This window comes from Cyprinodon variegatus, unplaced genomic scaffold, assembly GCF_000732505.1.
Source record: "Cyprinodon variegatus isolate N-32 unplaced genomic scaffold, C_variegatus-1.0 Scaffold165, whole genome shotgun sequence".
Taxonomy (NCBI): Eukaryota; Metazoa; Chordata; class Actinopteri; order Cyprinodontiformes; family Cyprinodontidae; genus Cyprinodon; species Cyprinodon variegatus.
This window is the reverse complement of record NW_015150618.1, coordinates 1072372-1098942: the sequence shown is the minus strand read 5'-3', so window position 1 is coordinate 1098942 and position 26571 is coordinate 1072372. Positions and strand designations below refer to the sequence as shown.

Here is a 26571-nt window from a genome sequence, read left to right as displayed (position 1 = left end):
TTTATTGAATATTTGAGTAGTGACTATATTACCAGATCTGTGTTGGATGTGGTGTATATGAAATGCTGTGTATTGGTTGTTTACAGGTCATACCAACCTAATCTTTTTTTTTCTTGCTACAAATTCTAATGCAGTACAACATAACACACTTTTAATATTAATGCTACATTTGCACAAGCTTTTTTTTTTTTTATTAAATAGAGGCATACATGATATTTACATCACTGCTAAATGTTTAAGTGGCTGTTTATGTTCTGGCCCTCGCGCAGAAGTTGTTTTGAGCATGTTTGTGTAAATTAAACATTCTTGATCTTACATATGAGTATATTTCTGTTACGAATATTAAAACTCTGAGTTTTAGAGAGTTATACATTTCTTATTGCATATTTGAAAAGTGCGATTCCAGTTAGAGTGCTGCTCAGTGGTGCAAATCTTCCTCCCACAGTCCAAAACATGATTGTTAGGTTAATTGGCTTCTTTAAATTCTCCTTAGGTGTGTGCGTGAATGGTTGTTTGTCCTGTTTGTCTCTGGGCTGCCCTGCAATGAACTGGTGACCTGTCCTGGGTGTACCCCGCCTCTTGCCCATTGACCTTGTGACACCCACTGGGATTAAGTGTGACAAAAATGGATGGATGGATGGTTTCCTGTTAGACTGTCAAATTTCTGGCTGGCCCATGAAAAACATTGAGCAATTGCATTGGGTATTTACTTCTTTGTTGAACTGTTTAAAATGAAAACTAAACTGTTCAATGTATATTAAATGTATAGACTATTGGTTCAATTTATTTGGTAACATTTGTCAAAAGTAAACTGGCAATTATTACCTAATAATGTAACGTAATGCAACAAAGTAAGTCAATATGTAACTTACAACTTGAATGTAATTACTTAAATGTTACTTAATATCTTCCAAATTGTTATGTGTTATGGAAAGTAAAATTCAGTTGATACTGGCAAGTGAGTGTTACTTGATATTGCAGCATTAAATTTTACTTAAATCATTTGCGTGCAAATACCTAAAATATATTTTTAAGTAAATCTTGGTAAGGCAGGTGTTGTAGACACAATAAATGTCATTCTGTCTACAAAAATATAAGGAAAAAGGACAAAATAATTACATTATTGGAAATTGTCCCTCACCCTTTGCATGAGGCTGTTGCAGCTCTAGAGGGTTTCTTTAGAGAAAGACAGCTGCATCATAAAAGCACAGAAGAGCCTTATTACTTCACTTTATAATTGCTTCCAACTACATTTCACATCTCTTTTAGTTTAAGTATGCAATCTCAAATAGATACAGTGTTATTTTTCTAAAGGTGTAAATTGCTCTTATGGACATGATTATTCTCAAAACATTTTCTTTCCCTTGTGTGTATCTGGATGCTTCCATTGCTTTTCCCCTTGCTTCTGATGCACCTTAATTTCCCTTACGGTGGTACATTAAGGGTTTGTGAGGAATGTTTCTAAAACCCTGTTGAATTGATGCAAAGTAAAATTATCTTAATTGTTTACACAAATGAGGGTATTTATATAGGGTGGCCTAATAAATTGTCCAGTGAGTATCCTTCCTTTTTGTGAATACTTATATTTCAAATACATTCTAGTAAGAAAATAAATACATGCTCAGAAGACTTAGACATAATTTTATATACATTTTTGCATTTTTCTTACATATCTGTTGTTGTGTCCTGGGATAGGATCAATATAAAAAGAAAATATACAGTAGTAAATTGCATATTTCAGTGTTTACACACTTGTTTCTTAAAAGTCACATTTCAAAGGTCAAAATAAGACACAGAACAAAGGAATTAAGAAGAAAGGAAAGTATTTCTGGTAGCACATAACAGTACCCTGTATATGTATGTGTAAAAAAAGAATGTGAATGTTAAAATTTTTATTGTTATTTTTATTAATATTATTTATTTAAAAACTTTTGGTTCTTCCATTTCCAATGCAGTATGATGATGTAGAAAAAGTGTTTCGATTTAGGCTGGTTGGTATAAAAGCAACATATTGTCAAGGCCAAAATAAACAACTCTAATATAATATTTGTTCTATTACAAAATGTACAGACTCCTATGTGACAGCACACTGATTTGTATGGCAGAGAAGCACTCTTCCCTTAGAAAAACAGACAAAAACTATACCAGCAATAAAACAGTTAATACCTGAGTATATTCTATTTTACCGTGTTTGGTCACTTAGACTAGGTTTAAAGTAGTGGTTGCAGAAGTTGCACGAGTATTGTGTCAGAAAGTGATAAAGGCTATTTGAAGTGGATTTATGTAGTGACACTGCTGGGTCCACTGGGCTCACTGATAGAATCCCGGTATCTGGGTTCAGCGTATTCTCCAATAAATGAACCATCCTCATTGAATTCTCCTTCTTCGCCTGCGTAATCAACCAAGCTGTCTCTGCTGACACCATCCCAGCCTGTTTCCTCTTTGGGACCTGAGATGGTTTCCTTCAGTGGCTTTTCATCGTTGTCACTGCCATGGTTAACAACAAAAAAGAAAAATTGTGGTTAGTGGCACAAGGTGGTAAATCTCACGGCAAACCAAAACATACAATAAAAAAATGTATATATAACAGTTTTTGACACACAACCTCAGACACATGCACATACAGCACTATAGAAATACCATTGGCACTTCTGACACCCTAGATGTGTAAAATAGACTCAAAATAGATCAATCATTCATGTTAGTAGTTTTATCTTACACTGAATAATGTACATAAATTACAATCTTATGATTACATTTATACTGTGGGGGACAAAAGATCAAATTTATCACTGTACAACTTCAGTTGTGGCCACCAATAGGAGCATGACTAATGACTCCAAAAACATTTATTTAATTGAAACTTTCCTATTACTCATACCGTACCTGTTTAATTTGCTTAAAGTGTTTTAAGGACATGCAATTAGAAATCAATGGTATTTCTGACCTAATGCTCATTTTTTTGCGATTTTGAAAAATAGCAAAGATATGAGAAAAATGTTTTACAAAGCAGGTAGCATTTGTATTATAAAATCTAAATATTGATTTTTTGAGGGTACATTATTCAGGGATCATTTTATAAAGAATGAGAAGCTTCCATTAAAATGTTTAATGTAATGAGTTTGCTGCTTCTTTTGTAGCTCTTAGTACAAATTTGTTCCTTAAGAGCATTTAGTGCAACAAAAATGTATATTTAGTATTTTAGAAAGTCTTTATTAAACAGACGACCTTTAGGTTTTACAGGCATGCAGTAGATCATACAATATCTTCATTAGCTGAGCAAAAACGTGTCTAGGTAACCTGCTGACTGGTTAGTCACTTTGGAAAGTCATCAGGTCAAGTTCATATCAAGCCCTGGTAAGTCATCTGTAGCTGTGTTTCCATCAAAAACAATATAAATATTCTGCGCATTGCGAAAATTAAATTGTGGTGTTTTCAATTGATAAGAAATACATTTACAACTAAAAAACAACTGCTTATGAATCCAAATATGCCACGCCATCCTCCTCCTAATATTTCTTTTTTTTTTTTTTTGCTTATCACTAGTGAGTCGTGTAATGCAATAAAAGTGTTTCCATTGCATTCTTGCCAAATATAAGCCCAAAAAAACCATCACATTAAAGCGTAAAAACTTTTTTTTGAAAAATGTGGTGGGGGGGGTTTCAAAAAAAGTTTTGTTTTTTCACTAGAATTTGCACAATTTGATGATTAATGGAAACATAGCTAGTATTTTGTTGACTTTATACAAGGAAAAGATAATTGTGTCTTACTTATTTAAAAATCAGCAAAAAATAAGACATATAGAAAATACTGCTGAGTAGCATTTTAGTTCCATTATATCATTTATTGTATTGGAATATTTATAGAAACTACTAACTTTGTCACTTGTAGTTTTGTGAAAAATATTTATAAGATTTTTTTTCCCCCACAATATTAACTAATATACTCAAAAACTCTGGATTAGAGATTACCCAATACTCTGGATGTTCTAGAGAGACTGCAAAGATGAAAAATGACGATCCTCTATGCATGTGCCAACCTCGTGAAATCTTGCAGGGAAAAAGTATATTTTATAGTATTGATAGAAAGGGTTCGGAAAAAATTGGCACTGACTATTTTAATACAAAATCATTGATTGAATGTGTTGGAGTTTTTCAGTACAATCTCAAGGTCAAAGAAGGAATTTTTAAAAGAAATTTGGTCTGAGATCATGCCACTGCAAAAAAAAAAAAAAAAAAGAAGAAGAAAGGAAAAGAAAAGAAAAAAATGATAATTAAAAAAAAAACATATTTCGAGGTTGATTCTTAGTCTTTATTAGGGGTTTCATTAAAGATGGAGATAACTGTGTAAAATCAAAAAGTAGAAAGAGAAACCACAGCAAACAAACAACCAAATACAGTATATAACTACATGCAGAAGGCAGGGATAGATGCAGCAACTGCTCAGCAGGAAAAAGAGCACACAGGGGCAAGGAGGGCTTTCTACAATCACTTCACTAATTGCTAATTGCAGGGGCTTCAAGACCAAAGGCAATTTAAAATCTCTTTAGAGTCAGCGGCAGAGATTGCCAGACTGAAGTGAGTAAGATGCCAAGTGCAAGGTTTGTGTCTGTTGTGGAAGAGCAGTGAGTCTGGTAGACGGCAGAACAGGGGAGAAGAGGTGGCGTGTATGCAATCCCAGACAAACAACCTGTCATTCCTGGTATTCCCAGGGGCTCATGCACGAGTCGAGGAGATTAGATGCCAATTTACCGCCGGGCAAGTGGCCAACTCGCAGGTGTCTTTTTTTTTAGGCATGGGGTCACCTCAAAACACTGATATTCCTCCTTCTATGCCTTTCTCGCTCCCCCAAGTCTTCCAAACTATCATTTTTTATAACACCACTTTTTTACTTTGGTTTTGTATTCAAAACACAAAAAACTGACGCTGGCAAATACTCAGGCGGCTCATATGTTATAGTGTTCACTGAGGCCTATTGCAGTTGACACCTGAATCACAAAGAACCCACAAATTGTGAGTAGGAATTCAAGCACGAGAGACTCGTCAAAGACAAAGATTACACTTTGAGTCTCCTTCAAAGGGACTTTTAATAGCCAATCTTATCTGGGCTACTTTGTAAAGCTGTTTAGGATGCAGGTCACATAAGGTCCACATTACAACCTTCTTTTTCCTGGGCTTTTCCTTATCGAACCTTCTTTGTCTGACGTCTCTAGAGCGCTGAAGATAAGTGGCTGCTATCTGAGAGCGGTGAAATGCCACTGCCGCATTTGCCCACCTACAGTGACTTTGAAATCTGTGATAAAATGGGGCTGAGTCGTTGAGCCCCAGCTTACTCTGGACCTCAATTTGTTATATCCTGCTCCTGTTTCAATAAAAAAATCTGTTTCACAAATGGGTAAATGGAGGCAATAAAAGTAATCATTTATGTCTTCCCAGGTACACATCTTGGCCTGATTTTGGGTCGATGGCAGGAATTCAATGTGTCTTTTTCAATCTTATATTCAAAAACTTCAAAAGTCTTAAAAAAAAAAAACCCCCAACATAATAGAAAAATAAAACACAAATAGCAGGAGAAACATTTTTGCACACATATTACCTTTTCCAAAATTGCACATTAGGTAGCAGGATATTTATTCAAAGGTGAGGGGGAAAAAACAACAATTATATGAGTCAAACAACCTGGTGCAGTCGTGACACCTGCTGTTTTTGCAGTGGATGGAGGGGCAAAAGGCGTAGATGGAGGTTTCAAAAGAGAAAGCATCAGAAGCATAATTACCACTTGTCAGCTCTCCAGACACATGGGATACCAGTGGGTGGTCTATTGCCTTTGGAGATTCAAAGGGCACAAGAGAGCCCTGAAACTAGCTCTGAAGGCAGCCAAACAACATCACAGCAAGGCTAAGGGCACTCTGGGGGGACAGTACTGCAACCAACCTCATGAAACAAACCATGAGAAGCATTCTAAGCAGTATCTGCAAATGCTCTTTAACAAATTCTCATCTCCTGAGAATGTAACAGCTCCTTATAACACAATATCAATGCTATCTTCATACAGGGTTTAAGAGTTATAATAAATATTATACCACTTGAAATACATTTTGTCATATTCCCAAGACAAATTTGATTTATCTTTAAAAAAAAAATCATTAGATAGGCCATCTTACAAAAGTAAATTTTCATATAATTAAAGGAAACCAATAAACACTGACAGGCTAAACAAGAACAGTGGCTAAAAGGTGTACAATCACTAAGGAGGAGCTTCAGAGATCTGTAGCTCATGTGGGGGGGAAAAATAAAGCAAAATAAACTTGAAAAAAGTATAAGAAAGAGCTCTGTTCAGATGAGACAATATTAGGATGTTTTAGCCCACAGTACACACTAAATACACTTTTGTCAGAGAGGACACAATTACTGTGTAGTCACTAAAGTTAGAACTACCTTTACAGAGACCCTTTTGAGGCACTAAATTATTTTACATGAGGGCCATTGTTCACTTTCCACTCCTAAATGCAACAGAAAGACTCTGCAAGACTCTAAAAGTGGTGTTCAAAGGCTCTCTCAGGACATACCTGCAAGGATCTGCAGTACCAACAGATAGTACCAATTCAAGGGGCTGAATGCACAGCTCACTTGCCTGATTAAATTTTATCTAAAAAAAAGGTGTATCATTCAAATTCACTGTGATGCACAGATTTATAATGGTCACTCATACAAAATCTCATAAGTGTAACATTCCAGTGGTATATATTTATATTAATTAGGGCTGCATTCAATGATTATTTTGGATTTTGGATAGCCAAAGGTTCCTTAAAAAAAAAATATTTTTTCCAAAATTAAACAGGTTAAACTGAAACTTTTCCACTTGATGGGTTCTGGATAGAGCATATTAACAGATGAAAACATTTTTTTTTTTTATCTTAAATGCAAAATTGTCATATATATATTTTTTTTACAATTTTGATATAATTAGAGCACTAACTTTGTTGCTCTGACAGCTAAAAACATATTTTACAGTCTCTATACTCCAATTAACAATTAATCGATTACTAAATTAGTTGACAATTATTTCAATAATCGATTAATCATGATTAATCCAATTAATTCTTTCAACATGATATTAATTATTATTATACCATTATTTTATTCTCTTTTTTGTCCAAAACAGTTTTTGCATATTAAACTTCCTTCTAAATATATAATATTGTAACCCAGAATTAAGTTTATTGACACAATTTACTGTGTGAGAGAATTGTACATTTATAATCATAGCATTAAAGAATTAATAACTTTGCAGAAGTCACATCATTATGAGTAATAATGTCCTGAATAGTATAATAACAAGCCCAATAGGCAGACAGAGGAGGCTATTTCAGATGATTTCTCCTTCAATAAACATCCTATTGTTACTCTGTTTGCAGCACTGCAATCCAAGAAAATAGGGTTCATTGAATTCCCCATTGCTGCCATTATAGTAGCTAAACAATGTGAACAATAGAAATTCAAAAGACATTTTACAATACAACAGCTGTCTGCTTGAGAAAGCCTAGTTTTATAGTGCGTCTAATGCTTAGCTTATGCCTGCTTCACTAAAGGGCAGACACTACATACATCTAAGACCTGTGAATCTGCAGTGAAAGCTTCTTCCATTGTGGTCTCAGCTAAGTATATTTCACATAATACTCTCTGACTCACAATGTGAAATCGTTTTAGGTAAATATGCAGTTGCCAAGTGTGAGGCAGAAATACAGTGTTATAAAGCCTGTCTGTATCAGGCAGTACTGAAACCAAAGTAGATCCTGGATAGAGAAGGTTACCCTTCATATCCATGTAATAATCTCTAATTGTGTTTTGTGATCCAAATGTCTCTTCAGTGCAAATTGTCCTTTTATCCTATTTGTTTATATTTATTTAGCAATGCAGTCAGCATTTTTGGGATTTTACTTTTCCTTCTGGTAATTTCAGTCATATCTGTTGCAATTGTTTACAAGTGTGATAATCTAAATCTGCACAACCTTCTATGATAATTGTTGTAAATAACAACTTAAGTAAAAATAAAAACATAAATAAACAAGCTGTCCAACCAGTTAAGTTAAAACATCTAGCTTGAGTTAAAACATCTGACTTTTTAGTACAATGGATAAGTGATTATCTGGAAGCCTGCCTAAAATCAGATGACTTTCCAGAAATTCCTAGTATTAATTTGCTCTGGTTCTAATCAGAATTAGCAGGTGCGCATGCTAATTTGCACTCTGGGGCTTTTGAGAGTGCTGTGGAGAGTTGAAGCAAGCTTGGTTTCATTAGAAAAAACATGTTTTCCGACTGTAGCAGCAATCATAGATGTTTCTAACTGAAAAAAAAAAAAAAAAAAACTAAGCTGAAGGACATATGAATAGATTTGACGTGTGTAAAAATGGGGTTTTATTTCAGTTTTATTTATTGAGGTGATTTCTACACTCTTTTTGTAAAATCATAACCTTGCATGCATACTTCATGTTACCAAGAGGGCCCAATGCAGACTCTACTACAACATTATTACATGCTACAGAGGCCAAAGAAAGAAAGAAAGAAAGAAAGAAAGAAAGAAAGAAAGAAAGAAAGAAAGAAAGAAAGAAAGAAAGAAAGAAAGAAAGAAAGAAAGAAATCATTAGAAAATATGTCAGATCTTATTTTTCTTTATTCCAAGGAACTCTGATCCAGACCCACATGGTATTTTGAGGGATACTGGCAGAAAAAAAGGATTTAGCCTCTTAACCTTTAATATGCAAAATATAATCAATAATTTTCATTGTGGACTGACATGAAAGGCTGATATTGTGGTACAATTTTTTAAATAGATTCTGTTGAAATATATAAAAATTCCATATATTCCAGCAGGCAAAACGCTGACTGTTTAACTCTAATTCACAAACACACAAACATTAACATAGCCTACATGCACAAGAAGGAAAGCAGTCTAAAAAGAAGGAACATGCACACAAAACAAATCTAACTACTGAGTGAAAACACATAATGCCAGCTAAAGGGAACAAAGCTTAAGCCGAGGGTTATCCACTGCTCTTAAGTACACTTTGTGATTACCTAGCCCATTAAATGATGAGTACACTGGCTTTCAGGTTGATCCTGGTTAACGTCGTGAGTGCGCGGTTTGCTTTTAGGATAGTAAGGGGGAAAAAACAAAGCTGTGATTTAACAGTACTATCTTTTCCATTCACATCTGTGGTTGTTCCATGCTGTGCTGCTAGAACATAAAGCATGTCAAGGAGATGAATTAACTTCATCACCACACATCTGGACAGCAGCAGCAGTAGCAGTAGCGGCAGGATGTAACTCACCTGTATTCATAGGCGTCATCATTCATTCCTTGTGACTCTGCATCAGTAAAGAGATCTTCCTTCCCTTTTACTGAAAAAGAAAAGATATTGTGTAACAAGACTGTTTCACTCCTACAATTAGAGTCAGTGCAGCTCAGTACTAATGGAGCACAAAAGTCTGAGATTTAAGCTAAAAATAAATGTACACACACACACATATATATATATATATATATATATATATATATATATATATATATATATATATATTTACACACTCTCAATGAATGACACTGGTATATGGATTATGCATAGCTTAAATTTAATTCAATTGAATTGCTCAAATTCAAGATTTGACATAAATATATATCACCCCTTGCATATTCTGTGTGCATTACATAAAGTTTTAAAATGTAGAGCACCTCTTCTGCATGTGTGCACAAAGTGCTGGCTTCTACCCTGGTAAACACGCTCTGAAAATAACAGTTGCTTTTGAGGCAGACAAAAGAAATGGGTTTTGTGAAAAGAGCTAGATGGACAAAGGGGCTATCCAAAGAAGCTGATGAAATATTCAGTACTTCTTGTCAAACACTACAGGCAAAGAAGCATTGAAGGTATGGTGGGCATATGTAGAGAATGCAGGGTGGAAGGGGAAAGAGACAATTTATAGGGACAAAACACTATGAGATGAAAACTGGCTTTGATACTGGGCAGGAAAAGGGGTACAAGGTAAGAGTAACAAAAGATTGCATAGGTGAGGGATAGGGAACAGGGGAACAAAGAGTGCTTATTTTCACTTCCCATGCTGGATGAGAAATGCAATCATTTTTGCCAAGCAGAACTAGCAGGATGGCACAACTTCCAGTGTTCAATTTGCAAGGAAACTAGAGCAGATGCAGAAATAGTATGCATGATCCATGGTCTGGAACTATTCGAATACATGGTGATCCAGGTCCATAGTGACCCAGCTCAAGTCCCCTTTAAAAGTAGAAATAAGTGAGAAAAACTTGTACCTTGCTTCATTGTTTCATGTAACAACTACAAAACTCTATACTCTTTTATTATGATAGAAAAAAAACAAAGTATTCAATAATTCTTAAATGGAGGGAAAACAATTTCTTAATATTTTTAATATAACAATTCAGAAAAGTAATGCACACTTATCAGTTCAGCTCCTCCTTAGTCAACACTTTGTAGAACCACCTTTTGTCTTTTGGGGTATGTATCTACTAACTTAAAAAAACACAGTCTATTATTTTTAAGTCCTGACATAGATCCTAAATGTGAACTACACTTAAGCCATTCTAATCATACAACCCCTTGTAGGGCAGATTTGGCTGTTGGTTTAGGTGTGTTTTCTATCTAGAAGGCTAAACACTATTTCAGTTTCCAGCATTTTAATGTCTCCCTTTTTTCTTTCAAGTGCATTTTTATGGATTTTTTATTTTTTGTCTATTTTTTGATAAATTAAGACAAACTTTCTATTCCTTCTAGGTGGGCCTTTCCCGACAGCATGATGCTGTCACCATCATGTGTGATGGTGGGAAATGTGTGTCCACCATTTATTTTTTTTAACCTACAAATTATTTTTATGTAGGTGATACAGTTTCATCCTAGAGAGACTCACAAAGAGATAGGAAGGCAATTAGAGTTTATTTACATGACTTAATATAATATAACAATATTGTCCTTAACAATAATATGTTTTTGTCGCTCAGACCCCAGCACAGGGCATAGATCTGAGCATATCTGATTATGATGATATGGTCAGATTTATGTGAATGGAAATGTCTTCCCCTCGGGGCCTGTGCACGGGCAGTGGACTGGAAGATGAAGGAGAAAGGGAGCTGAACTATAGAGGAGCTAGACCAGGGCAGTGATGGGGGTAGAAGTGGGTTGCAGCTGGTTGGAGGCATGATCTTGACCCTGATGGAGCAGCTTAGAAAGCAGAGATTAGGATGCTAATGGTTGTTGAAGAGGCTTGGAGAGCAGGAGATTGGCAGAGGTATGGTAGATCCAGATGACATGGCAGTCTGGATGAGCAGGTATGACTTGGCAAGTTTTCAGACTGAAAACACACCTGGGCTTCATTAATCCTTTTTCTAATGATCAGTTAAACTTAGCAGAGATCACAATTTTGTAAATACATTGAAAAATAATGTTTAAAGTGTCCATAGACACTAAAATCAGTTTATATTGTATTTTGTTGACAAACAGAAAACTTTTTTCAGTCCTTTGCAGACCCCTTTAAGAAAACCCAAATATAGTCTAAATATAGACTTAAATATAGAGTTTGCAGACTTAAAACATTGAAATTATTTACTCCCTCCGCAATTTTATCACATGCACAACATGCTGTTACTTCTATAACAACTAATATTCTTGCTTTTTCCCCTCTAAGCTCTGGAACTTTGCTGCTCCTCCAAAACCTTTGCTGCTCCCTTTGCCAAACCTGTAAGTTTTTAGGTTGATGGTGATGTCAGCCCTCTATTTGATCCATGGCCATTAAATTTGCTAACGATAAAATGAACAATCCTCCATGAGACCTTTAAAGCTTAGATCCTTAATGCATTATAGGCCAGCTGCAGTTTTACAGATTAAATAGCATACATCTAGTCTACTTACAGGTTAGACCACATCTTAATTCAAGTGGTTATTCTGAATATAAAGAGAGAAAGAAACTGAATGCTAATGCATGGCACACTTCAAATGTTTGTTGTTTTTGTGGTTGTTACATGACAATACATGAAACTTGTCAAGGAGTTTTAATATTTTTGCAAAGCACTGTTTGTTGGGCATCTCCAAGCAAGGCTGCAATCAGAGTTAAGCGACTGGATGTTTTTTTCAGCTGCAGAAATTCCCATGCAGAGAATAATAAGGGATCTCTTCTGGACAAAGCTAACTGACCTTTTCCCTTGGAGAGCATGTCTTGTTCCTGGCGTGCCAGCATACCTGCATATTTGCCACCTTTGTTTTTCATAACAAAGCACACGATCACTGCAACAAGGGTGAGTAATGCGACAGCACACAGCGTCCCAATGAGCCAGCGTTGCGTTGGAATGCTGGGTTCTTTGCTTTCCAAATCTGAAAACAGAAAGAGCAAGACACCAAGAGCTCAATAATCTTCAAAAGTCAGCATTTTGTTTATTTAGCTCTGAGAAACCCTTGTCTTTAAGCACAGGCATAATTCACTTCGGTTTGAGAGGATACTTTCACATTGCATTACTTACTTTCCCCTCATCTATAACACGCTGTCACTTCTAAGAGAATTTTTCACAGAAAAAAAATCTAAACAAATCAACATTTGGCAGAGCAAATAAACCCCAGAGTCAGTTTGTTAGTGAAGTGCAGGCATCATTAGATCTTTAATCACGGAAACTCTGCTGACAATAGCTTTTCCACAAAACAGTTCATGTAGCTACAAGGGCTCCTCTATCATCTGCCAAGGACTGTTTGGAAATATTCAACCGACCCGGCCATGTTTGATAGAGATGTAAGCTTTTACAAATGGAGCCGCAATCGTGAAACCGAAAGAGATTTGAAAAGGAATGCAACTTGCATACAATATGTCGTGTATCAGCCATCTCCTTTTCTAAGGAAGGAAAAGCTCAGTATGATGGAAGTCAAAAACACAATGTAGCTGGTGCTACATGTTCATCCTGGAGGAATGAATGCAGCACAACTATGACTCAATAAAAATCTGCAGGGTTTCACTTATTTCTTCTTACCAATTTTAACCAAATATTGTACAATACTTTGACTTGACATGTTTTATATACGTGGACTATGTAAACAAAATAAATCTAATAGATGCCCACTTTACTCACGGTCCATTTCAGACTAGTTTTTAGGTTCCGATTCTGAAAGATGTGATTTTGATTAAGGCTGATTTAAGCTTTCAATAGAGATAAGGTTGTGATCTAAAAACATGGCCTGTCTTTTGGTAAATGAGAACTGGATCTCAAATATTTCATCTGTTAAAAAAAGGCTTAATATTTATGATATGCTGTGAGAAAGATATTAAGTGACAGGGATCATTTAAAAGAGGCTCAAAACAAAAATCAGAACTAGTCTAGCTTGTCTATTAGAGTGTTTGTCATCATGACATCCTACAGATAAGAATAAAAGCCTATGTTGACATAGACCGGGAGGTTTAGATGGTGTATGTTTGATGCTTTACATGCACGCTGTCATGTCACACTTGGCTTGGCAGGAAACCATGGTCATCCTCTGTTCCTCATGTTATTCAGAACCATTTTGGAAAGAGACAGAGATGATCCCTTTTGTTGCATTAAGAAAAGGTGTATTGCTCAGCATGAATCATCTTTCTCCCCAAAACCACATCACAGAGCACCACTCTGACATAACTGTCAGAGGCAGCACTGAAATAATGTCACAGAGGAAGATGAGGAATATTTCTTTTTGTAAAAATGTAATTATTTTCAAATACTTGTTAACATTGAAATAATGACAATGATATCTGTGGAAACATATGATTTTTATGTTCTTCTAACCCCATTTAGAACATTAGGAAGGGCGTTACATCATCCTTTAAATAATAATAATAATTAAAAAACGCAATTCAGTAGGCATGACCTGAACGCTATCAAATTGAGTGGTTTAGTGCTTCAGTAGGTAAATTGGGTTAAGGTATGATACAAATACTTTGTATTACTATAGTCTGAGACTAATGTTCATTTTTGTCTGAAATATACCATCATGTATTAAAGCTATTTATCAAAATAAACTGATAATTACTTTAATCTCTAAAATTGTAGTTTTGTTATAAAATAAAACTAGCCACTCACATTATACCAGTTTGCTCAGTCATTGTTTTAGCAAAGCATAGTAGGTGATATGACTATGGAGATGTTAGAACCTTGATTTTATCTCGTTTGTGATACTTTAGCTCATCTTTAGGGGCTAAAGATGGGCATACACTGTACAATATTTTCTGACAATCATTTTTACTCAGCTACAGCTAAAACTGTATGACGAAACTGCAGGGTTTAAAAGTTCACAGCTCACGATGTATGTTCTCACACTGTGCGGCCCGACGCTCTGATACAATCTACCTCACACTGTACGTCCAAAAAACCACACGTTGGACTCAGCGAAGTGAGATGGCACTGGTCGAACTCATGAACCTTTGAGAAAAACAAGAAGAACCCCCTTGTTTGCACATGCACACTGCTGATTTGCCCACGAACACCTTACGACAGCCGACTGAATTTCAAACATGCTTGATTTTCACCCAAACTTACAATTCCTGAAGGGGATGTGGTCACGAGAGGCTACACTGTATAAAATCCTACACTGTATGCCCAGCTTAAGAATGCTTCCTTGTTTTTCTCCCTCACCTTTGTCACATTCCTGGATAATGACTTTAAAAATGCTCTTTATATTGAGTGAGCATCTTGGCCTTAAGGCATACAGTGTGTTCTTTCCGAGGTTTTAGTTCAGTTTCGATCTATTTATTTACATAGCGCCAATTCACAACACATGTCATCTCAAGGAACTTTACAATTCAACCAGATCATACAGTCAAATTGATTCAAAGTTTTCTATCTAAGGAAACCCAGTTGATTGGGTCGACTCATTGACTTGAAGGCAATACTTCACACCAAGCATGCTTGTAGCGACAGTGGAGAGGAAAAACTCCCCTTTAACAGGAAGAAACCTCCAGCAGAACCAGGTGTGAGCGGCCATCTGCCGAGGCCGACTGGGGTTCAAGGAGACAGAAGCAGACTGATTTATTTCTGTCAATAATCTAAAAGCTTTCAAAAGCTTTGAAGGAGTTCTGGTTTCCATCACCAGAACAGCCAGGCACACTCAGGGTAGCACTAGCTGTTACATTATCAAAGATTATGGATGAGAGTCATTCCCAACAATTAAACAACCAAATTCATTAGTTAAAGTAAAAACACTTTTAAGAATGTTTAAACACAATTGGAGCTAGTTAGAGAACTAGGAAAGAAAAAAAATATTTTTAGTTACAAGATATACCAAGATATGATTCTCCTATCAATATTTACCAATGGCTGAGACAGGAGGAGAAGCTTACTGTTATTAATATAAGCCACATAAAGCTGAGAGATGCCCTGCTCTTCTCTGGCAGTCCAGCTGATTTTGGCAAAGGTCTCACTTACATAAGAGCTTATGCTGAACAGTGCTGGAACTGATAAAGGGGAGAAGAAACAGGAGCAGGAGGAGGAAAGGAAACCACACAGGCACAGTAAAAAAGGAGAGATGGCAGGAAAAGAGGATTAGTAAAGAAAAACATGATCCCCTCGCTGCTTGAAACCAGGACATCTCACAGAAACCCTTCTAGAAGACAGTTTAAAAGCTAACTCTGGGACTTAATGTTATAGAGAGGAGCTGGATTGACACCTATGAAGAGCAGATCTACCAATTGGAATATGACATTGCTTACGTTCTTAATTCTGAATTAAAAATATATATATATTTTTCTGACATTGCTTACCAAGGAAAGATATAGAAACAGGTTCAAATAACTGCATCTATCCTGATGACGTTTCTGAATTAGAGAAAAAAAGTACAAGTGTTGGAAATAGATTCCATCAAGTAACACATTGAAAGAGAACCCCTAGATGTTGGATTTCTGCAGCAACCCTGTCAGGTAGCATATTTAACAAGCGAGCATATCTGAATATATTAAATTGCTGATGTAAGAAAAAGTGTGTTTAAACAAACTTTTACTGCAGCAGCATCACTGCGTCTAAAGCCCAGTCTGATCAGCAGAGCAGGATCTATAACTTTAAGTGATAACTACTATCATTCCTTAAAAACCACTTTTGCTTCTATTTCTAAACTGTTTGAAACAAGAGATCATCTCTGAGATTGTATTAGTACAGCTTTAAAGGACAAGTTTTTGCTGAGGCTACAACCAGCTCTACACTAGAAGAACAGCACGCCTACAACCTTGTCTATCTCTCTACCAGCATATGTCTATGTGGACTAGCTACATCAGCTGCAGGCAGTGGTACATACTGTTCAGTACAGGAACCACAGCTGGAGCAGAGGAAAAATCTTCAGGAGGAAAAAAGAAAATATAATAAAGCAGAAGAATACAACAGAAAGCTAGTTTCAAGGTTTACAAAGCAGGCAGGCTTAGACACAATCTGATAAATAAACATATAAATAAATAAAATAAATAAAATAAAATAAATAAATAAATAAATAAATGTTAATATGATCTATTAAAATAACAAAATATAGTGGACTCCTTTGCTTTTTTCCAAAATATTCTAACACAGTGAGCAGGTTCACCTACTGTACTACAAAACTACAACATTTATTGCTTTGATTGATTTATTTATTTATTGACTTTATTGATCTCAGAGTGAAGAAATGTACCCATTACATCAGCTCAAATAGTTAAAAAGAGAAGAAGAAGGTGCAAAAGGAAGAAAAAGGTGCATGGCATATATACAGTTTATACAGTGCGTCCATAGCTTTTTTTTTGTGGCTTTTTATGAAAGTTATGACGTTTTTTTTTTTTTTTACTTTACCATGTAAAAGTCCATCAACTTCAAATGGTACATAGCTGCACTTTCTTCTCTGATTTACAAAACTAGGGTAGCAGAGGGGTGTTAACAGATTTCTCATTGCAAATACAAAGATTCTGCAAACCTTTTCAAACTCAGAGAAGCAAACAAAAAAAGTTAAACTACCAATGCTAAATTCTAAAACACATCCAAACATAACATGTGAAAACAGAAAATACTGCCAGTAGCAAATACAAGTTAAGAAAAAGCTGAAATTAGTACTGCATAATAGAAGTACTACAGACCACTAGGAGGGGTGACTGTTATTAATTCATTGCAAACAGATTTAAGGAAAAGCTTTTCTTCTTTCTTTTTTCTTTCTTTTTGTCTTCTTTCCAGATGTTCCCTGGATGTCATTTATATTTTTGCTATGGATTTTAATTCTGAGCAATGACTATGTTCTGGTCCTATATAAGTTGATGATCGTCTTTCCCTGGTGGTCTGAAGCGTTGTAGTTACTGTGTGCAGCCATAGTTTGTAGTTTTATTTGCATGCAGTTGTTTTTGCTTTCTGCAGATTTTTTCATTTGCATACATTTTGTATTTTTGTATATTAGTCTCAATTTTGTGTTCGCTTGTGTCAATTTTTATTTGCTATTCCAACTTTTAAGGTTTGCTTGTAATCTCTGAGTTTGTATGTCTCGTTCTTAGCTTGCAGAACTTTTTTTGACTTTGTGTGAAATGTATTTAAATGCTTCTTGAACCTCTCAGCTACTGTATATAATATCTTAAGTCCCATAGAGGAGATTTTTTAGAACATTTTTGAGTAGCTATTTTATCAAGTACCTTTTTTACCTGAACAATTTTTTGATGACTGCTTTCCTACTTTTAGGTGAAAAAAACGTCAGTAATGCTTCTGTTACTCAAGTAAATCTTTAGATACACAGCCCATCTCTGAATATGGGCATAGTCTCAATGAAAACGAAAAGTTTGCAAAATATTCACAAAAATGGATTTGTAATTTACTTTTCTGGGTCAAAAAGCAGTCTTCTTATCTAATGCCTGGATGCTCCATGCAAAACACATACTTTTCTTACAATAAACTCCTGTTTCCTTGTAAATGGGAGCTGCAAATAGATAAACGTATCATATTAGAGTGGAAAAGGTAACCTTTATGTCATTCAATAACTTTATTTTATACATAATTTCCATAAAAACACAATCAGGGCATCACCACATGTATTGTATTTTTTAATGAATTGAGTTTGTTTTTATTTTGTCATCTGTTTTATTAATTGGACCGTAAGCTGAAAACCAACCTTTTAATATGATTCTTTTTATTTTATCAAAACACCTTGACTGCTGCTTTTCAACAAACCATATTTCATACCTTAACATCTGAATCCCTTGCTGATAAATGTGAAGGGTAAATCAGTCCTTGACTAGTGCTGTGACATCTTAACTTTTAGCTGTGACATCCTACAGATTTATTTGTGAAGAGAGCTGATGTGTTTGAATGCTCTACCAGGAAGCAAGTTATTTTATCTGTTAAGAAGCGATTTATTTTTCTCTGACTTTCCAGGAATATGCTTCTCTGTGCTTTGTCTATTTTTTTACTGCTGCCTACTGAATTTCTCCCGCTTTCTTATCTCATGAGATGTTTCTCTTTGTTCCATGCGGGCTGTTAGAATTTCTCTCTCATGCTTTTCTGTTTGTTTTTTTCTTCCCTCTAGGTTTTTGCAAATGCATCCGTGTTTTTATCTCACATTTGTGACACTCCTTTTGCATCATTAAGTTTCCAAACAAAGACATCTGGTAATAAAGAAAGGTCTGATGAAAACCTAGATATTTTTTTGTTCCAATTCAAATTATTTTAATGGACAAATGACCAACCAAGAACTCTTACAGCTTCAAGAACACACAGTCAGGAATGTAAAAAGAAGATACTGCATTCTTATGCATTCATTTTGGAACTGTGTCACCATATTCCTCTCATTTATGTTCCAGATTCAGAGAGCCCCTGCTCCATGCTGCTGTATCAATAAATCTCTCATCTGCATTATAAACCCGAGGACAACTATTTTAAATAGAAGTATTTCATCTTCCGATTAAGCCTATTCTTTGCCACATTTTCAAACAATGACTCGAACAGCTCTTAGACTGGACATTTCCGTTTCCATTGCCGTTTATCTATCATGTTGTAGGATGTTGCAAGATATTGCAAGATATTTTATGAAATACAATGTTCTTGTTTTTGTACACAGCTTACAAATTTAAAAAAAAAATTTTCATGCTTTCTTTTGTCCTCTTCTCGCTCTGCAAGGTAATAGCTAGAGGACTCTGCACAGCTTTATATAATAGTGACCATTAATCATTCCACAATTCAGAGAAAATCTATACAAATTATACCTCCTCTTCCCAACACAGCCACTGGCTTGAGAGAATCCATTCAACTGTAGGTCATTGGACTCAAAAAATTAAACATAGTTTCCACTAAATTTAACTGTGCACAGTGAAGCAACAATTACCATTTATCAATAATCTTTATGTGTGTTACAGAGCATTCAATAAACATAACTTCAGGCATTTGACAGTATCTCAATAGACTAGGAGTTTTTAAAAGGGGGAAACCGATTTCTTATAAAGATTCTTTACACATGGCCCAGTATATTCGCCCCTATCTGATTATTTTGAGCTTGAGCGAAATCCCCAAGTTCACTTTACAATACCACCAAACACAAATTAAAAGAAGAAATGTTATTACGGGACGCCTTTAGGGCAAATGTGTCAAACTTTTGAATTTTCTGCCACATTTCAGGCTTCAAACATAAAAATATATAAATTGTATTTATTTATTTTTTTGTGAAGAATCAACAAGTGAGACACACGTAAACGTTTTTTAACTAATAGAAAACTGAAAAATTGGGTGGACAAAATTATTCAGCCCCCTTGAATTAATACTTTGTTGTAGCTTGTTCTGTGATTACAGCTTCAAGATGCTTATGTCAGTTTTGCACATTGAGAGACCTAAATTTTAAATATTTGATATATTTACTTTATAATTTTACAAATATATATATATATGTATGTGTGTGTGTGTTTTGCGTGTGTGTTTTGTGTGTTTGTGGGTGGGGGGAATTCTACTATGCTCTTCTTTTTATTTTAACTTCATCTTTCGTCCCTGCTTCATGACAACATGCAATAGAGCAAGGCTTTTATCCTGAAATTGCCTGCCACTCTCCATATCCATGTATGGACATGTAAGTGTGAGAGTGCACTTTGAGTGATTGGGATGAATAAAATAGTGTTAAAATGTGCTATTATTACAGTTCTGTCCATTTATCATATACATGATGGGAAACATACAGATGGCAGGAGCAAAAGTTTATGAGAAGAGCAGTGTAAAAAGAGCTGCCAGCCAATTTTCATCCTATAGTAACTCCTGGTTCAATGATTTCTCCAGGTAAGTGACACATAGACATCTAGCGATCTACAAGGTGTAAAATAAGACATAACTCATCGGACCAAGCCACATTCTCTTATTGTTCTTTTTCTCATGTACTCGTGTGTTGAAAATGTTGATAAGCAACATGATGGGAACAGGTTAACATTCCCATTGCCTTTACACAGAAAAGCATGGCTTCTTATGCCCTGAGATCCCACGATCAGCCAAATCAACAGAACTAGGGAAGAAAGCCTTTAGCTATGCAGCTCTTTGTGTGTGGAATTTTTTTTACAAAGAAACTGGAAGTTGACTGAGTTTTTATCTTTAAATATTGTTAAGTTGAAAGTGAAACAATTTTGTGCAGCCTCAATGATCTGTAATAGTTTTACTTGATATGTTTTTTATGTACCTGTCATTTATTTTAATGTATCTCTGTTTATTATGTAACTTTGCTGCCTCTTGGCCAGGACTCCCTTGAAAAAGAGGTTTTTAATCTCAATGGGATTTTTTTCTTGGTTACATAAAGGTTAATTAAAAAAAAAGGAAAATTCCTTAACTGTCTGCGGCTACTCAGTTCCACACACACTGTTATGCAAAGTGTATTGTAATACACCTCAACCATAACCAGCATTTATATTCTTTGGCAATGTTATCAACTGAGGCATCTGCTGGTTTCATCGATGAAGGCCAACCTTTCTTCTATGCATACATCAAGGATGTTTATTTCACTCTATGTGCCATGAAATGCACCTAAATCAAAAACCAACATGTTTGTCTGTAACAGCTTCCACACACAAAAATCTTTCTTTCCAACGGCTAAAGCAACCACTTCTGAATAGCAAAAACAGATGGAACAGTTGTTTTCTTTGGTTTTTGCTTCTCCAGAGCAAATCACCATTCTCATCCCTGTGTGGAGGTTATGGTCCATCAAATAAAGTAATGGTTTGAATTCTACATGTTTAACAAAGCAGGGCTAATAATTGAGGGCCAAGTCAATTCAATTTCAAACAGGAAATAAACATTTGTACTGGCAAAAAAAAGGACACAATTAAATTTTGCCCTCTTTTTCTTGCACCGTTTATTAAAAGGAAATTGAAGCCTTCTCCATTTGATTTGGCTACAAATTGAAGCAAATGCTTCAATTTATTTTTTTATTTATTGAACTTTTTCAGATTTAATTTGCTGGTTGTAGAATGTGTAGGCTGACAGCAAAACAAAGGAACGATCATTTTAGAAAAGGATTACTACATTTTCTGAAAAGTTGTTTGACCTCAAGGCCAAGGAAAAGAACCATCTCCAATTCTCAATTTCTGGCTCTAAGGACTGAACTGATATGAGACTTTGGGTGGAAAGAAAACTAACGGCACCTGGAGAAAATCCAAACATGTGGGTTGAGAGGATAATTTATATGAACTACAGACCTTTGCGCTGTGGGGCGATGGCACTAACTGCCACACAAACATGCCCTCCATGTTTTTTTTTTATCTTTGTAGTTTTCTAGATTCTTATAATAAGGGAATTTTAAGAATACAATTTTAGCATCTTTATAAAACAGCACTGCAGGTTGAATTGAACTGTGTTTAAGTAATAAAAAGTCCTGCAGCTGATTTTGTAAATTCTCTAATGCAAACATATTTTCTTCCACTATTGTCCTTGTAAAAGCCTTATATCTATACACATCATTTCTGACCTGCTTCACTGTATCTATGGAAGAAAACCATCACTACATAAGGAGTGCATCTTGAAGTGGATGTGAAATATAGTTTTTCACCACATTTAATTAATTCCATGTACCGGTAGCTAAAACGTTCTATTTTTGTCTGAAGCATCTCCTTCAACATATTTTTGTTGTACCCTCTTAATGGTTTGTGACACACTGTTAAAAGACACTGTAAAAAGTTTTTTTTTGTGTGTGTGGAATATAGTGAGTAATAGTTGTGCTGTTAACAAACTCGTCCTGACTTTATCCTTGCAAAAAATATCTAAAAGTCTAAACTTGAACTTGTTCCTGCTGAAAAAATATCCCCAAACACAATGCTTCAGTCACATTGTTTACCATAGGAGAGGGTGTCTTCAGTTTGTTACTTCTCTTTGACCTAATATTGTTTTGCATATAGACTGAAAATATTCAGTGTTGGGAAATCAAGTTGATGATAAGCAGCAAATGGTTGCTCATATATTAAAGTAGAAATACATAAGTATGCAACACCTTTCAGACTTGTATTTGTAAAAGATTATCAAAAAGATTCGTCTTTTTTTTTATCTTCATGATCATGATTTACTTTAGGTTGGTCTATCGCAAAAGATTCTAATATAATAAAGCTTTTAAATGTAATATCACAAAAAATGATAGTACACTGCAAAAAATTTAAATGTAAATAATAGGTATTTTTTTCTTAACATGAGTGCATTTTTTCTTGAATTGAGGAGGTAAGTTCAACACTTTGCCAATGGAACAAGACAATTTACATTTGTAACAAGAAAAGAAAAATACTGAATTGTCTTATTTTAAGTATATATTATCTAAAAAATACAAATTCCATTGGCAAATGATCTTATCAACCTACTCAAATTAAGGGTAAATATGAAATTTCAGAAATTTTGACTTATTTTCAGATCGTTTTTGCAGTGTACTGTTTAAGAGACCATGGGCCGGATCTATCAAAGGTTTGCGTGTAATAAAACGTGATTTAGAGACTAATGCCCGTTTCAAATTCGCCTTTTGTTAATTAGCAGCAGGTAAAACGCTATTTCACTGCGCACGCTAAAAAATGTACAAACTGATCTATCAACAGCGTGCTAAAAGGATTTGGTCTTTAAAAGGTGCTAAATAGCGCCTCTTATCCATTTAGTACTTTTTATGCAATGAATATGCAACATGGGGCGTTTACACGCAAAAGTGCGTCTTGTGGGAGGAGAACATGTAAATATATTAATTTAGCACTCGCAAAGTGATTTATTAAACCTGAAAGCAATTTTGCTAATGGTATCTGACTCTATATTTAACACGTTTCAAAAGAAGGTGCAAATGGTCTGTATGCGTAATTGCGCACACATGGCAGCGATTATTGTCGCAAGAAGGAGACATTGAAATGAAGCAAGGAGACGCAGAGAACGCATTTTTTCACTCCGTGTGAATATTTTAAGAATGAACGAGGAAACGATCATCAAAACATATCGTTTATCCAGCATTGCCATTTTGGAGCTGTTGGGGGAACTCAGAATAGATTTGGAGCCAGCCACAAGGAGGACCCATGCAATACCAGATATCACAAAACTCCTTGCAACATTGCACTTTTTTGCATCTGGGTCATTCCAGCGTACGGTTGCAGTGAGAGCTGGGATCTCCCAATCTCGTTTTTTCAGAAGTGCTGTCTGAAGTGCTGTCCGACGGGGTCGGGGTTCTCCCCCTGAGCCTGTGGAGCAACGTGCCAATGCTGCGGGGATGCGTACTGTACGCGTAGTAATCTCATCCACAGTCACTTCTTGTGAGCCATTTGGTATGTGCATTTTTCTACAGGCCAATACAAAACACCTGTTTTTTTTTTTTTACTGCAGTGAAGTAGAAATTCAGCCACATACCACCTTAGGGAATATATATATATATATATATATATATATATTGTTGGGATCTGGAGCTGTACCACCTCCCTCCAGCAGAGTGCGCCGTGGGTCCTCCAGAGCTGGAACCTTCCAACACACCTGAGGCGCATCTCCTCATCAGAAGACCAGCTCTATATAACCTGCTTCCAGACCTTGCTTCGACACCGTAGTGTTGACCTAGTTTGGTTAGCGACCTGAGCCTTGAAACCTGAGAATCTTAGCTATCTCTTGATGAGATCAGATACTAATTCTTCCTTGTTTTTTGCCTCACAGGAATCCTGTCTCTACCTGAGGCTCTGGATGAGCTTAACCTGCTGTGTCTGCCCTCTTGAGCCAAACCTGAAGACTCCTCTGTGGATTCCCCTGCAGCTCTTGGCTAAGAGCTGGAAACTCAGATCAAGGTCTGCCCTCAAAGTCAGAAGCAAGACGCTGAAGCAATTATTGGACTCTGCCGAACAAACAGTTCTCTCTCTCAAAGTGAAACCCGGACTCCTTCTAGGTATTCTTCTGAAACATCAAAGACTCATAATTCATCAGCTCGTTTGCAAACTGAACTATCATCTCTGCAGACTCCAGTGAACCTGCCGCCTGACCAGTTCCAGTTCCTGTGCAATATTCATGTGCTTGTGAAACAATAAACTCTGTTAAACTTTTTATCCAGCCTCCGTGTGTGTTCTGCATCTTGGGCTAGCTCTGAAACCCATCATGACATTTTTTTTTTTGTTGGGGGTCACTGTAAGATTTAAATTTCTTAATGCACTAGTTTGTAGAAACTACAAACTACTTTGCCGCAAACCACAAAACGCGCAAAACCATCATTTAAATAGGGCGTCTCCAACAGTTTTGCACCTGCCACCAGTTACGCAATCACTCTTGTTAAATCACCCGCAAACCATGGTTCAGCCCCTCGCGCAAAATTCTAGTTTGCGAGAGCAAATTACCGCAAAATTGGATCTTGATAAATCCGGCCCCATGTGTTTTAAAATAGTACTTCACAACCAATGACTGAGTTTCCTTTCACCCAGACAGATGCAAAGATTACCCCAGTGATTTTTTTCCTACTCACATGAAATAGTCGGAATCCGGAACTCCTGGGCCTCTGGAGGTCCACAACCTGCGTTAGTGCATGCGCTGAGGTCGAAGCGGAAGAGGCCTCCCCCATCTAATCTTAACTGGTGCTGAGTGGCGTCAGGCGAAGTGATGTTCACCTCAAAGGAATCAATCATCTCGTTCGAAGTCCCATTCACTGCAGACGGGGCAAGAAAGATGTCAGGTCAGTTTAGATCATTTGGCGCCTGGGATGGACCAAAAACCATCAATAGTGAGTCACGCTGTATTGTAACACAACAGAGCTAAAATGGAGGTCAATGGTTTAGCGAGAAGGAAGACGAAGAGATGTCATAAAATATCATATATAAAGCGAATATGAGAGATACAAGTGGTGACAGGTAAGCCGAGGAGGAATACATTAAGACGAAAGGCAAAGAGATGAAAGGTGGAACTGGAGAGCTCAAGAGGATGGGGGTGTAAACAAGTAGCAATGGATGAAGAGGAAGATACTGAGGCAGTTAAAATGAAATGCAAAATAAGATGAAATTTGGAGAAATGAAAAGGTAAAACCTGTGAAAACTATTCCAATGTAATGAAAAAAGCGAAAAAAAGAAAACAGATAAAAGAAAATAGAAAAAAAAATGACTGAAAAGAAAGTCGATAAACTAACATATTATCACCCAACATGCATTATACATCAAAGACTGGTTAAAGCAGCACTTATATCCTACTGAAAGCCCCCTCAGTGATGTCACCATCGTGCAAATGTTGGAACTGCAGGTGAGAGCTGGCCGTGCCAGATCCTTTGTGCATCTTCGGCAGGGCACAACACTGCATATTTTATGTTTCTGGTGACAACAGATTAATCATTTATTTATCACATTACTGCTTTGTAAACCAGCTGGACATGCAGACTGCGCATACACTGTTGCACCACATATTCCAATTTGATTTATCTCATGAACAGTAGAGTAAATGTAAAACTTTTTTAGTTACAGTACATGTTGAATTAATTGAAGTAAAAAAAGATACATTTAAATGCTCACAGAATGGGCTGTGTGGGATTGTGTGTGTAAAGTTGGACATCTGAAACTGGAAATATAAGCAAAGGGGGGGAGTATACTGAAAAGCTGGCCAGACTCCGTGGGTGCAGATGGAGGCGGCACAGGGCTGTCTCTGCAATCACATTTTACACAAAAGACTTTAGAAATGTCAGCAAACGAGAGTGTAGGCTTTGAAAATACAGATCGTAATGAAAGCTTCTCTCTCAGTCATTTGCCCGAGCTATACATCATAGAGGCACACTCTTGTATGATGAAGCGCTGGGACTAAGAGTGATAAATGTCAGTGAAATTTACACAAGAGGCACCACTAGCACTAGCTCAAACATTTCTACTGGGAGCTAAAAGGAGGGAAAAAAAGCTGTAGTCCAAGCAGAAATGTGATCATCAACATCCAGGGAGCCTTTAGAACTAAGTCTGGAGGTGAATGTGTTGAAGGGTTCAGTGTTAAACAGTGCCCCCAACTGTCTGATGAGACAACACACATGAAAGGGGGAAGACTGGATTCATTCTGCACAAGTTGTAAAAGGATTTGTAGAAATTTTAACATTTGTATGTATTAAGGAAGATTATATCCTCCCCCTTCTGTTTTATT

The 26571-nt window shown here is 36.1% G+C and overlaps 1 protein-coding gene across 4 annotated transcripts in view; it reads right to left on the bottom strand.

Moving 5' to 3' along the window:
• Window positions 1-1612: 1612 nt before the first annotated feature.
• The window catches only part of LOC107086899 (neural cell adhesion molecule L1-like protein), an 81673-nt gene continuing 56714 nt past the window's right edge, over window positions 1613-26571 (bottom strand). For 3 of the 4 annotated variants that reach the window (XM_015378165.1, XM_015378167.1, XM_015378166.1), the window contains exons 23-26: window positions 24932-25111; window positions 12218-12394; window positions 9332-9401; window positions 1613-2487 (exon numbers count right to left, since the gene is read on the bottom strand). In XM_015378165.1, the coding sequence (XP_015233651.1) occupies window positions 2280-2487; window positions 9332-9401; window positions 12218-12394; window positions 24932-25111 (635 nt within the window). In that variant the 3' untranslated portion in view covers window positions 1613-2279. The remainder of the gene's footprint in view (window positions 2488-9331; window positions 9402-12217; window positions 12395-24931; window positions 25112-26571) is intronic. The other variant, XM_015378168.1, reaches the window with a different exon arrangement.